General features: G+C 32.7%; 1 protein-coding gene and 1 long non-coding RNA gene across 4 annotated transcripts; both read right to left on the bottom strand.

The window, feature by feature from the left end:
• Nucleotides 1-2,227: 2,227 nt before the first annotated feature.
• On the bottom strand, nt 2,228-4,433 carry LOC147079168 (uncharacterized). The gene is made up of 4 exons (XR_015071469.1): nt 4,361-4,433; nt 3,921-4,050; nt 3,337-3,528; nt 2,228-2,914 (listed from the first exon to the last, which is right to left on the bottom strand). It is a non-coding gene; the product is annotated as an uncharacterized LOC147079168 (long non-coding RNA).
• Nucleotides 4,434-8,765: 4,332 nt separating this feature from the next.
• LOC147079167 (uncharacterized) lies at nt 8,766-14,591 on the bottom strand. 3 transcript variants are annotated; one of them, XR_015071468.1, is made up of 4 exons: nt 14,186-14,588; nt 13,920-14,000; nt 12,166-12,276; nt 8,766-8,923 (listed from the first exon to the last, which is right to left on the bottom strand). XR_015071468.1 is itself a non-coding variant. In XM_085953922.1 (4 exons), exons 1-3 carry the CDS (start codon nt 14,212-14,214, stop codon nt 12,084-12,086), a joined length of 303 nt encoding a protein of 100 aa, XP_085810048.1. In that variant the 5' UTR covers nt 14,215-14,591; the 3' UTR covers nt 8,766-8,923; nt 12,066-12,083. The 3 variants fall into 3 exon arrangements, 2 of the variants coding, with proteins under 2 accessions (XP_085810048.1, XP_085810056.1); XM_085953922.1 differs by having other exon boundaries at nt 12,066-12,276; nt 14,186-14,591; XM_085953930.1 differs by having other exon boundaries at nt 14,175-14,586.
• Between the last annotated feature and the right edge of the window lie 8 nt (nt 14,592-14,599).

Below are 14,599 nucleotides of genomic sequence, written 5' to 3'. Positions count from 1 at the left end.
ATAACATGATTGCAAAATTTGTAGGCGGCAAGAGAATTAACTACTCTCAAAGACAATCGTACATGGGACGATGTGCAGCGGCGGTAATCGCATTTAATACAAATAAGTTACATTGCACAATTCAAAAACAAGTTTATAAAAATAGCCCAAAAGCCTTCATAAATCGCTTAGAATCAAGAAGGTTGAAAATAAATAAAAAGAAAATAGGAAAACCTTGGCGAAAACCAATACATTCTGTTCCTTTATCTAATCCAGATTATGGATAGAGTTGCCAAAAACCTGATATGGACAAAAATCAATATCAATAATTGTTAAAAGAAACTTTTTTGAAAAAACTCAAACTAACAAACTATGAGAGGAGGGATATAGAAAGACGCACTGTATTACAATCTGAATGTGCAGAATGGCTAGAAAGGCGACGAAACCTTCTTACTGCCTCTGTTTTTGGAAAGGTGTGTAAGCGGCGAGAAAATACAAAATTTGGGCCTTTGGTAAAAAGTTTATTATATAGCCAATCATTAGCCAACGTGAAAGCGGTAAAATATGGTAAAGAAAATGAATCAATAGCTTTACAACAGCTTAGTGTACAAGAACGAATTAAGATTGAGAGATGTGGATTGTTTATCGATGATGTGTATGATTTTATCGGTGCAACGCCAGATGGCATCAGCGATGATGATACAATTATTGAAATAAAATGTCCTTTCTCAGCTGCTGGAATAAGTGCAGATGAAGCTATTGTACAGAAAAAAATTAAATTTTGGAAAGTAGATAAAGACAGGAATATGGTAATAGATAAAAATCACGATTGGTACTTCCAGATTCAGGGGCAGCTTCATATTACTAAGAAAGATGTCTGTTTATTTGGAGTTTGGACGGGACATAATTTTCCTGTTAAAATAGAATTAATCAAAAAAGACGAGACATTTTGGATTGAAACGATTGAAAAAAGATATATCACTTTTATATGAATTGTCTACTGCCAGAAATAGTAGATCCCAGAACCAGTAGATCTATGAATATTAGAGAACCAGAAAGGCTGAATTTCTAAATTTTTATTTTAAATTTTATTATGCTTAATATATTTTCAACAAGTCTATATTACATCACTATTTTATAGTTCATCAAGATATATCTAATTTACTAATATAGTTTACTGTTACGAGACACCTAGAACGAGTGTAATTTTATGAAATTCAAAATAATATGTATACTTACATCTAAATAATGATACCTACAGATTTTGCTGGCGATTCCACTGTGCCATATTTTGTATAAGCATTCGTCTCTGCAGCCGTGGGATTTGGTTCCGTGTAAAAAGTACATTTTGTTCTCAAGGTCAAAAACCAAATTGGTTGTGCCAATGGCTTATAACCATTCCTCATAAATGATTATAACTGATATCACCTCATAACTGATCAGTGCCACGCACGAGTTAACTCGCGGGATCTTTTAAACGTCATAACTTCTGAATGAACTGTTTGTGTATATTTTCTTAACAATATTTATCATTTTAGTGTGAAAATATTCACGTTAAACATGTTGATTTGGTAAATTTTCACAAATATTTATCATTCTATTCTTATTTCATATTTTTTAAGGGATTCATTTTATTCCAAAAATAACTGACCTACAAGTACCCACCTGGTAAAAATTGGATTTGGATTGGATGGAATTTCCTAGTAGATTTTCCAACTAAACAACATGACGCTTTCTATATATTATTTACTGTTAGTTTTGAAATTATTGTATTTGAAATAAATAATGTATCAATAATACACATAGAAATCAATAGATATATAAAATAGATATCACAGTTTAAAAATCAGAAAGATCAATGCATATTACCATTGTTTATGTTACAATATAAAACAACATTTATCATTGAACGTAGGTACCAAGAAAAATAGACTTCATTAAAATGTGTCAATATAGTATATACCCGATATAATTATATAAATTATTATATTGTTAATTACTCTGTGGGGTCCATATATACTGCTTCAATTGTAATTTAATTTTACAGTATAATTATTTATGTTAAGTACTTGATTTACTTATTATATGTACAAATGTAATATACTTACCTACTTATTAGGATATATCTTGGTGAATTTTAAAATAAGAGGAAATTAAATGGAGTTCATCGTGTCTAACTAGATGTCAGCCGTTGTTAAGTCTTATATAAATATTTATACATTATTAAATTGTTTTTCTGTTTTTTATTGATGTAAAGACATGGCATGTATTCAAAGTAATAACAAATTAGCTGTGTACTATTTATTTAACTTATATTAAAACCCCAAGATTGATTTCGTCTTACGACATATTTTATTCTTCTAAGTTTTACTATGACATTGTAATATGAACCATGGATATAGTATAGTACTTAAAAAAATCAAAACTGGTAATATATTATTTCAATATTTAATTGTCAATTTTCATTTGAAGTCAGCATTTAATTACTGGTATAACACATAATTATTAACTGATATCTACAACTTCAGATGGACAAATTAATTGATATATCATAATATCAGTTTTCATTTCCTTTCAACAATGTATTCATTCTAGCAGCTATTTTAAATATCTTACTAGTTTTTATGTCATGGCACCTTACAAAGGCTCCGAGCAACCGTATACTGAGCTTCGAGAACAGATGTTTACGACGGATACTGGGTGTGCGGTAATTTTAGAAGTAACGGGAGATAAAAGAACGCACCAAATAGCCTCCCATCACGCTGAGAGTGAATACGCAACTTTGTACCTGGCCCGGCCACGTGCTGCGAGTGCCTGAAGAGAATCCCAATCTGGTTTGCCTGTTCTTCAAGCCAACCGGATTCCGGCGTCCTGGATGGCCACTAAATACTATCTATATAGCATATCTGGCGGAGTTACGGGCTGCTAGTATGACCTGGAACGATGCAAAAAAACTAGAGTGACAGAGATTCTTGGAGGCGCCGCATTGTATCCATATGCTGCAACTAAGATGCGGATATAGCCGAAGAGAAGAAGTAATTAATATACAGCATCTAGAAAACTTAAAGCCTTTGAAATGTGTGTGTATAGATACATGCACCTTTCATTGGTGTTGGAAAGACAATTTTTCTAATATCAAAGTGATATTGAGGCTGAAAAAGACAAGACTTGGAGAGTAAGCTCTACCAAATGACATACCTAATATGATACAAGTAACTGATATGCACAATTATATTATATTTTATATTACGAATCAAAATAGCAACTTTTATATCATTATCGATAATAATAAATTTAGTGCAAAAATGTTTTTATAAAATTGTTTTATTTTTTAAACATTAGTCACTTTATATTTACCTTGTGTAATTGTACTATTAAATCTATAAAATGGGTGTATATGCTTGATGGTCGACGTCATAAATCACGCCATGTTCGAAACGTACGCCGAAAGTTGGATTTATTTCATTATTAATTAAAAGATTTATTTCATTCCATCTTATTCATATGAAACCGTCGACAAGCAAAGATCTCGGTAGACATTTTCTCCATCTGCAAAAAACATAACATAGGAACTGTTAATAGTGTGATTTTTAATCTTTTATAGTTGGCGACTGTTTGAAGAGTGGTAATTAAAACGGATTAGTGATAATACAAAGCATCAAAAAAGATTGATTAACTAAAATAAAGTAATCAGGTAGGTAACATGTTTAATAACAACTAGAACGCCTTAGATTATATCAAACAAATATATATGAAATCACAGGTTTTATATAATTCTGGAATGAATGTAACTAACCTCAAAAAAAGGATTGTATTACGTCGGAATTATGAAACATTGAAAGTATGTATAGACTAAGAAAACAATAAATAAACACTTGAATAATATATGCAAAACACACAGAATACTACGATAGTAATAAATAACATAATATTGTACTTACAGATAGTGTTTCTTATTCCTGATATAAAACACAATTGTTTTAGGTACCTTGCAATTTGCAAACATAATATTTGACAGGAGAGAGATTTTTATATTAGTCTATGGCCAAAAATACGGATTTATTTGGCCGGCTAAAAAAAAGATTTTAATATAGCAAGAACATTTTAAATATGCGACAAATAAATAAAAGTATATATAATATAGTTGTTAAAAAAATCTGTGTACATTATAAAATATATTTAATATTATAAATACATATATTTTTTAAATTTATGTTATAATTTGTAAACGACGAAGCACGTCAGCTAATACGCATAGTAAATGTTTAAACTTCGGTAATCAAATTCGAATGTGACAGAAAGAGAAAGAATAACTTTTTAATCATATTAGCATGCGTAAAAGAGATGTAACATAATATCACTTTCACTTTAAAAATCATACCTAGTATTCAATGTCATAGTTCAACTTTAAATGAAAAAACAGAAACTCTAGGTAAGCATGTGTGCCCTTAAATTAAATTTGATATACATAATTACGGTGAATGGCTTCTTTGCGACCATCCTATTTTTAGTAATTTTCTGGCGACGTTTTAAGTTCTCCAGTAGGTACTAACGACACCCTACTTACGTACATATCAATTGTTTAAGGGTCTAGATTTCGCTTTTGGCAAAATTTAATGAGACCGCGAAGCATTAAAAAATCGCTGACTAAGGAAGTTTCAAAAACACAAAAAAGAATTTTCAGTCTTAATGAAGCCCCTTCAAAATTTTCCTTGCTTTAAACGTTTTTCTTTCAAATATTCACCAAAGACCGGTGATACCTAATATTAGGAACCAACTAACTGGAATATAATGAATTATATCCATAATATTAAAATCGGTGGTGGGCAAAATAGATTACCTACGTAAGAAAATATCTACCTACCTACATGTTGAACAATAGGCGTCTTCGAAATATACTAGGTAGATACTCGATAAGGGTTTTACGGATTCTATTTGTAGTGGTCAATGACTTCGGGCCTTCTCAGCATTATTTCGACAGTGTAAGAATAATTAGCAAATCATTTTCAACTATCGCACAATAGTCGCATCTACAGTCAGCATATTCTACACGCGTGACATCGAAGTGTAATAATGCAGAGGCCAGCAGATTTCTCAATTGCAAACTTCATCAGCAATGACTCGCAATTTACCAAATATTCATGCATTTAGCAGGTCATAGTTGATTAGGTGCTCAGTCTAAATACCTATTTGTATCAATCATAATCTCCGTCCTTTCAGTAAGCTTCCTGTCAGTTATCCCACTCAGCATTCGATTCTACCGAGTTCGGACCTCGGAACATTATCATAAGTATTGTAACATCACTCTCTTGTAACATACTCTTGTACCAACTGTTTACGCTGCAAATTAATTAAATTAATGATTAATACAATGCGTTTCCACCAAGAATTGACAGTTAACGCAATTAAAGAAAAACAACTTTTAAATTAGGTTTCGTGGAGAGGATAGTGGTTTTCGCCTGCGGCATTAAAAATGTTTGCCTATTCTAAACGTCGACGCTAAAGGTTAATAAACTTTATGATTTAAATAAATTAAGCCCTGACGATTAAAATTATTAAACATGGAACCATGCTTTGCCTACTAATTCTCTGAATGCTGGTTGTCCAAATTCGAAAGAAAATAAAATAAATTACGGGGCGCGGGTTTACACGTTATTCCCGAAGCGCCGATCGCGGCTGCGCTATTTTTGTGACTTTATTTTTCGTTATATACTAATTATACATATACTAATTCGAGACAAAACATAGAAGACGGTGGCAATCAAAGCTCGGCTCTTTGCCTTGAAGCGTCTTTGAGTAGACGCCGTAAACAGGAGAAAAATGCCGTCCCAGTATTTTATTTTTATTTATTTTTTATTTTACAAGGGTCCCTCGAGCCCCAAGATGCGAAAAGAAACCAATCTATCCCCCTCAAGCCCAACACTTTCGCGCATGGCCCCCACATCCTGAAACGGGCCCCCAGGCTAGGATCTTTGGCGGGCCCCCCATCTATCGCTAAGGGTAAGGTCAGTGTGACGCTTTACAGTAGTGTTTTCTAAATGGTGTACTCAGTAATATTAGGGTGTATTTTTACCACATCCATTTGAATTATGGAGTTGTCGAGTATCGACAACTCCATAATTCAAAATGTTATCACGCAACCACATATTTTAATATAATAACAGTGTTGAAGTAAAATAGCGCCACAGGCGACAGCAAATTTGTGATGTGTGTTTATCTCACATATCTGGTCGACTCGCCACATCGGGCCCCCAGATTAGAGCCCTGTCAACCCCCCCCCCCCCCCCCTTGTTGGGCCATGCTTTCGCGTGGTTTGCTGCTTAGCGGATGTATTATACAACAATTTATTTTATTAGTTGCGCCTACTTACAACTACCTGGTAACAATACTATACACAATTATTATATTGCCCAACTTTCTTCAATGGCGGTAACCTACTGTCAATCAATAATATTATTGGTAGAGAGACATTAAGTGTATTGATATTATGTTTAATTAAAATAAATATAGGTGGGTAAATATTTATTACCTACCTACATATTATTCCACATCATTAATTAATAACTGACAGTGACGTCCCTGGGTAAATTGCCGCCAATTCACAGAATTAAAACGCCGCTTCTCAGCATTTTTTGTTTCAAATTGTATGTAAAAATTTATCACTTGCTTAGCTATATTTTATTTTGCCTCACTCCCTGTCAAACAAACAGGTGCAGTAAAAATCTTTAAACTTCTGTCTACCGACGTTTAGAGTATGCATATTTTGCCTGTACCAATATTGAAAAACATCTTTCTTCTACGCAAGCTACCCTCAAAAATTGCGTTATTCTCTTTCCATAATTCTTGCCGCATCCTATATGACATGACCCTCCTGCATGAAGAAATGCATGACTTGCCTACACTTACGGAACGTCATTGACGTCATCATCAATCAACAATATTCCTCGCGGACGAAATCGGTCCTGATCATTATTATTATGTAGGTAGGTACTTATCTACCCACTAAGTATATTATAATTTATTTTTATTTAATTAAAATTAGGTAGGTACACTAAATTTCTAGCAATGCAGCTGTCTCAATCATATATAAAATATTATGTATCTATATTAATATACCTACTAGCTTTTCTACACAGCTTCCCATTTCATTTCCACCGGTCTATATCTCAACTCTTCTCAAAGTACCTAATGAAAAAATAATGATATTGTTGAATACACAAAATTTTGAAACCTCAGGAGCAGAGTATGTTCCTAGATAAGTTAGAATTATTTCCTAGAAAAGTTGAACCGAATGACGAACTTACATAAAATTATTACTTATATATTTAACTTATATAAATATTATCACTTTATCATATTTATTTATTGAGGTATTATATTATTGTTACAATAAGTTAGCCGTCTAAACAGTCAAAACTGTCTATCTCGCTCTAAAGTTAACACAGCCAAGAGAAGTGGTGTTAAAACATAGCACGTATTGTAACAAATACAACTAATTTATGGTAATTGTTACAATAATTGTTGATGTTTCGATACAAACCTACCCTAGATAGCTGCCGTATAGGCCGAAAAGCAATCTTGTGTATAGAATAGACGCGAAGCGCGTCTTATTGTAACAGTTATAATACCTCAATATGTACATAAATATGATAAAGTGATAACATTTATCACTTTAGCGGTCGATAAGTATAGAATATACCCAATTCGTTTTAGTAATCAGCGCTCGAAATGGAAAATTTTACGATCCGGAGTGTAATTTTATAGTTTCAAACTCTGCTGAAGATTGGGTTGGCAAAATTTCTCAAAATATTTTCAAACAAGAAAAAATCCGAAGAGGTTGGGCAATCTCTTTGGAAAAATCTCGTTTCTACTAAATATATCTACGTCTTAAAGAAAAAGAAGAATTAATATTCTATAGGTAGGTAGTTAAACAATAGTTTAGCATTTCTGTACTATATTAAATATAAACGCTAATATTTCGACGAAAAATCCGACAGCATCAAAGAATTTGATTGTTGTAAGAAGAGCTTAAAAAACCTCGTCTTTGATTCTGAAAACAATTTTCTAATTTCCGGTAGAAAATCACAGCTGACATTTTTTTCCGGCGGTAGCATTAGTGGAAAGTAATATTTTCGTGTACTATAATTCGCCAACCGTACTATAATTATAGTATTTTTACTATAATTTTGGCCCGCGTACTATGTACTATATTGAACAGGTACCTATAGTACGCCTAAAATACTATAACTTTGAAAATTCGGAAAAATAGATAAAAAATAGCGCTAAAGCTGTTCGGGAGAACTAAAATACCTAACTTTTGAACTTTTGTCTAAAAGACGAGACAGTAATCACCTTCTATTTGAATTTTTGTCTAAAAAAAGGAGACGTTAATCACCTTACATTTGAATTTTTGTTTAAGAAAACCAGACGTTAATTATTACTTTACATTTGAATTTTTGTCTAAAAAAAAAAGGTGACGTAAATTACTTTACGCGTAATTTTTGGAAAATGCAGAAAAGTATTCATCATTCAATGCGTACTATATTTTTTGCCGAAATACTATAATTTTGGAGGCTCGGTACTATAATTCCACTTTGAAAATATGGCAACAATGCAGTAATATAAAAAAAAACACTCTTCAGTTGGACTTCTAACCAGGAATGCATATAGTAATAATATTCAAACTTTACATTAGTATACGAGTAAAAGTGTTATGTGATTATGTTATAAAGTGGAAAATAAAGGACAACATTAATTTTAATTAATAATATATTTTAATAGCTCCAACCCATAATACATTAAAATATTTATGTAGATAATTTCAACTAAGTGCAATAAATTTATTAAATGTACATTCTGAAACGGAGTGAGTGGAGAGCGGTTGTGGAGGAGGCCAAATCCCACCCCGGGATGTAGCGCCGTGGAAGAAGAAGAAGAAGACATTCTGAAAAGAAAGAATTTATTCATTGAAGTTTTGATAACAGTAAAGTGACCCTCAAACAAATAGAATTTGTGGTTTTCCTTTCCGAGCACAATAGTGGTTAATTAATGCATGTATATTTTTTTAAACTAGAAAATATAGTAGGTACTTCCAAAATAAATACTACATAATATATTTATACATACACCCAGCATACATAATACATTATATTCTTTGTGCTGCTCTATCTACTATAGATTTTTTTTTGAACTAATAGGTAATAGTCAAATCGATACTGACGTCTTCAAATAATAGTGTTTATGTTTTACTAACTTTCCGAATTTTACGTTGTGATACTATTTTACATTATTTCAAAACAAATACAATACACATGTACCTTACTACAATACACCCCTGTTTATTTTGTTAATGAGTCAAATCTCTTTGGTTAATTCAAATTTCAGTGACTTTTTTACTTACAGAAAGTCTTATAAATCGTGTTATTTCATAATAATTATACGTAAATTCTACTCTGCCCCAGCGAAAAGACAAACATTTTTATGCATATACATTTAAATTATTTTTCACAGAATCTGATATGTTTTATGATAGTAACACACCTGCATACTTTCTGACAATAAACCGCAGAGTGTAACCAAAAAGGAAATTCCCATAAATGATATCATGACTCATCTGGGCACTCAGATCTTTTATTATTTTTTACGCAATCCATAATCGTCATGTGAAATACATTTTTAGTTTTTTATAAGCATTATCTTATAGCATGGTATAAAATGTGTTTCAATGAACAAATATTTAAAACCTTTTTTAGTTTTGAAATATATTGTCCCGACTGTGTCAGTTTTCATTTTGACTAACAGTACTGCATTTTTTTTCTGTGAATCCCAATGACATTAATATGGACGAATCATCTAGAACATAAAATGACACTCACTTTGTGGCGGGTCTGCCGGATGGCGAAATTCATATTTTAATATCGGTATCCTACGCTCAAATGAACATTCTGCTTGCAAGCGGTCTGGCGACACCGCTGGGTCTGCCCATACAAAATTTCTGACTGTCAGGTTTCGACTCCACCGTTATTATTGTGTTACAAAATGCCAATGTGCCTAGTAAAAAAATGTAAAAAAAATCTACTAAACACTCCAAGAAAGATGGGATATCACTTTTCATGTGTTAGTATTATTTATTATTTATAAAATGCCATTTTAAGATATTGATGAATGTTTATTCAATGCAATTGAATGACAGAAACCATTGGACAGTCGCCTGTGATGCGCTGGGCTCACTTGCGTCTAATCTCCGAGAAGTCGTAAGTAACCGAGAATCTGTTTCTAACGCAATGAGTCATGACACTAATACGCCATTACAATAAAGGTTATATTACTATAAATTCTCGAAGCTTGTATCGCATAATGGAAATGGATACGTCATATGGTCACGTGACATCTACCTATACATCTGTGAATGACTTTCATGCACAATTTTTCGTGCGCGCCGGTATGAAGTGAGTTGTCCATTTAATATGTCATTAGTGAATCCAGATATTTACGTTCAGTTGTTAACAGCAACTCGTTTGTTACACTAAGTCAGGAATTTGGAAATCATTTGCCTTCTGTTAGAAGCTATGTCATTTGCAATCATTTATATTGTAATTTTTTATTATAATTAACATTTTATTGATTCATTCATTTTGTGATTATCTATATATTAGTTTTATTTCATATTTACATTGGTTATTTGTATGACTGGTTAGTTTGTCACCGGTAAGGTAAGTTGGTAAGTACAAGATAACATCATTTTCTGTTACTATCTCGTACCATACAAATCTCTTGGATTTTGAATTAACAGGAGGTATACTGTAGATGATAAACAAATTCAAAGCAATTCATAATATTAATGTTATTCAATTGTTCAACACTTTCTGCATTTAAACCACAGGCCACATATTACCCTGATTAAATACCACAATCACTTTTCAGTATCACTCAACATGTGAGATGTTAGAGCCGAGCCACACCAGGCGACTCTGGTCTCGAGACCAGTCGCCGAGACCAGACCGATGTATGCAGTTATATGGACCATGCCACACCTGGTCGCCCAGTAGTCGCGCAAGCAAGCATATATCGGTCTGGTCTCGGCGACTGGTCTCGAGACCAGAGTCGCCCGGTGTGGCTCGGCTCTTAATCAACACAATTTTTTTCTTAATTGTTAACTTCGTTTAGTTATCCCCACTTAACATTAATTGGTGTTTGTTATTCGTCCACCTGGACGTATTTGACATCTCTGTCGGAAATTAATTGTTTCTCTCTTTTTTCCACCCTATCACGTCCCAACATTGGGGCATAGGGCAAGCACAAGAGTTGGCGCCACTTCCCTCGGTCCATCGCCAACTCCTGCGCCTCCCGCCATGTCAGACCTGCAGCGCGTAGGTCGCTTTTGTTGTTATTGCATTAATTGTTTAGTGAATTAAAATAAAAGATCACAGTTTAATTAAAGTGAAGATTGAAATAAATGTGTAAATTGTTCAATATACTATGTGTAGCATATTAAAACCTTCAGATTTTAATAGATTAATTTAAAGTAAATATGGTAATAATAATTTTAAAGTAACTACAAACGGTATTACTATTACCAACAATATCAATTCTCATACTTGTATAACAGACATATTTTTGTAATTTATGAGGACAATGTTATTATTACATTAAATAACATTGCGTCGCCCGAACAATTTGAGCACTGTAATAGTAAATATCTAATGCTCAATGTCTAACCATGTTTTCTTTTTTTATTGTGTATTTTTTGGAACCATTGGATTGAGCAAATGGCTAATAACCAATGCCTATAAGGAAAGCATTAAAACAACTCCAAGTTGTTTGTCCATATCCTGTGTCTTGAATATTTTGGGATTTATAATTTTGGGGTAATTTACCAAACACACACGCTAACTAAATTAGTGCTGTTTGTAAAAAATAATTTAAAATGGTCTTGTTTGAAAACATCTAAAACTGTGTTAATCGAATTGACAAAATTCAAGCATATTTTAAATGCTTTTGTATTCATTGCAATTATAGTATTTTTTATTATATTTACGAAATAATAAGCAACAATATGATGCATGACAATGCACAAACAAACGTACTTAAAAAAATTTGGAGTCTTAACACATTTGGGTGATCCGGGTAAATGGACCTGGTTGACTCGCGTCGGTCACGTTGAAAGAGCTGAGGCAGAATTCGCACCCATGCGGCCAAACGTTTTGATGGTGTCGCTCTTCATGAAGCTTTAGCGCGTATGGGTGCTTGAAACTCATTCTGCATATACCGCATGCCCGAGGCAGAGGCAGACCACTCCTGGTAAACAAAAGAAAACACCATTAAAATTAAGAGTTGAAATTGTCCAAGCAAGTAGGTGCTAGAATCTACTAAGCTATAATTTCTAATCCTTGTGTAAGGTTAAGGTCTCTCGTACCATAAAACAAAAAATCTAACAGGCGTGTTTTTACAAAATTTGATAACTATGTTAATATCTTCATAAAACATATAATATGTTTAACTACTATTGTTTGGTTTAGGCAGGGTTTAATGAATTATAAAAAACTAACCAACAACATGACGTGTAATATGTTTTCTTAGTTCAATGAAAACAAATAAGTATGAATGTAAAAATACACGCAAAATTTGATAACTATGTTAACCTTTTCCACTCGAAATTTTTTTTATAGGTACATACCACCCACTCGAGACTTTTTCCCGCACAAAGCATAATTTCAATATAAAACATTTAATTGGTGAAAAAAATGTAAAAAAAAATTTTTTTTTTTTATTCTGTAAAATAAATTTATAATGAATATACTGTACTTATTTTTAGTTTATTTATAATTCTTCATTGTGTGGTATTTCACAAAGCAATCTCCAATATGTAATCCTGGCTTATCACAGAATCGTAATGAAATAGCGGTATGTAGAGAACTGGCTATAGAGTGTAAATCGTCCATTATGACTGTAAATATGATACAAATGAATTGCCTTCAAATACACTTGTAATATAAGCGGCTGTCTCGTAAATTTCCTAAAGTCTGGGAACGTTCAATAAATAAAATTTATGTGACAAAAAAACATTGCTTGCAAGCGACGACCTACGAATAAAAAAAGAGAAGATTCCGATAAAAATACTATGTTGAAATTAGGCACGCAGTATTCTTTTGCCGACTTCTTTCTCAGATAAATGTAATAACCTATTATTATTCATTCTAACTTGATTGAAATCGCATTATAAAAATTTCTGAAAATATTACAAAAAATGACTTTATAGGCGGTGCCGCCGCTACGGCGGCACTCGAGTAATACGGGAAACTTCTAATGCCGCCGATATGGCGGCACTCGAGTGTTAAGGGTTAATATCTTCATAAAATATCGAGCGCTCCGGTTCGTAAACTTTTCTATTTCGAGCGCTGGATTTATCGAATGTCAAATCACGGTATAAGTACGTAAATAAATACGAAAAAAAAACAAAATATGATTAAAATTAAGTACTTATGTTAAATAATATTAAGTAATTTTTTTTTATTTTGTTAACTGTCAATTCATGGTGGAACTGCATTTTATTGTTGTTTTTATTTAATAAAATGCAATTTTTTGTAGTACTTATTCCACTTTTAATCAATAGATTAGGACCAGTTTCGTCCGCCTCAGTTGAAAATGTCCCTCTGAAAATGATGGGTCATTCGCCATACAGCCCCGATTTGGCACCGAATGATTTCTTTTTATTCCCGACAGTCAAAGATAAATTGCGTGGTCATTGATTTTCTACACTAGAAGAGGCGGTTGGTGCATTCAAAAACCATGGTTTGGAGTTACCTTCTGCAAAGTGGGAAAAATGCTTTCCAGATTGTTTCAAACACATACGTAGGTAGTTAAAGGAAAAGTGTATAAATTATCGTGAAGAATATTTTTAAAAAACCTCGTATAAGTAATTTTAATGTCTCATTAATTACCTGAATGTTTTGATTCGTGCTGATTGCTTGTTGAGACGTCTCGGGCTGGGGCTTCTCCTGTGCCGTGTAGGTATACTGAAACTGGAGAAATGGAGAATCTTTATACAAATGTCTTTTTTGCCACGGTTAGATAAACGGTTCACTAATATCGTGATCATGGTAAATCCGTGCTATACAAGCTATTGAAACAAAAAATGCTTAAAAAATAGATTGTTAATACTTACCTCATTTATAAAAAAGTTAGTAGGTACTCACATGGTACTCACCATGGCGCCGAAGTAAATTGCGTTTGCATTTTATTTCCCGTGGTGCAATTGTTTGTATCACATCCGTGTTGCAAAAGTAAATTAAAAATTCCATTTTCAAAACGTCAGCTTGTTCAATCTTTTAAAAAATAAATGCTTAGTCCAGTCTAGTCACCAGTGTTGCCATATTTTGAAAGTGGAATAATTCTAATATATAATTATTATAGTACATTGGTAGGTACCTAAATAAAAATGGGTCTCGGAGTTTCTCAAATTCTCCGTTATTTTTTTCTGAGAAACAAAAACCTATAAATTTTCAACAGATGACAGCGCGTACTATATTTTTCCCACAAAAACTATAATTTTGGAGGCTCTGTCAGTGTTGCCAACCGTACTATAATTATAGTATTTGTACTATAATTTTCGTCTGCGTAC

Source organism: Rhyacophila brunnea, unplaced genomic scaffold (genome assembly GCF_057557595.1).
Source record: "Rhyacophila brunnea isolate RB1 unplaced genomic scaffold, BYU_Rbru_1.0 scaffold_10, whole genome shotgun sequence".
Taxonomy (NCBI): Eukaryota; Metazoa; Arthropoda; class Insecta; order Trichoptera; family Rhyacophilidae; genus Rhyacophila; species Rhyacophila brunnea.
Note: the sequence above shows the minus strand (reverse complement) of the source record. Positions and strands in the feature narration are given on the sequence as shown.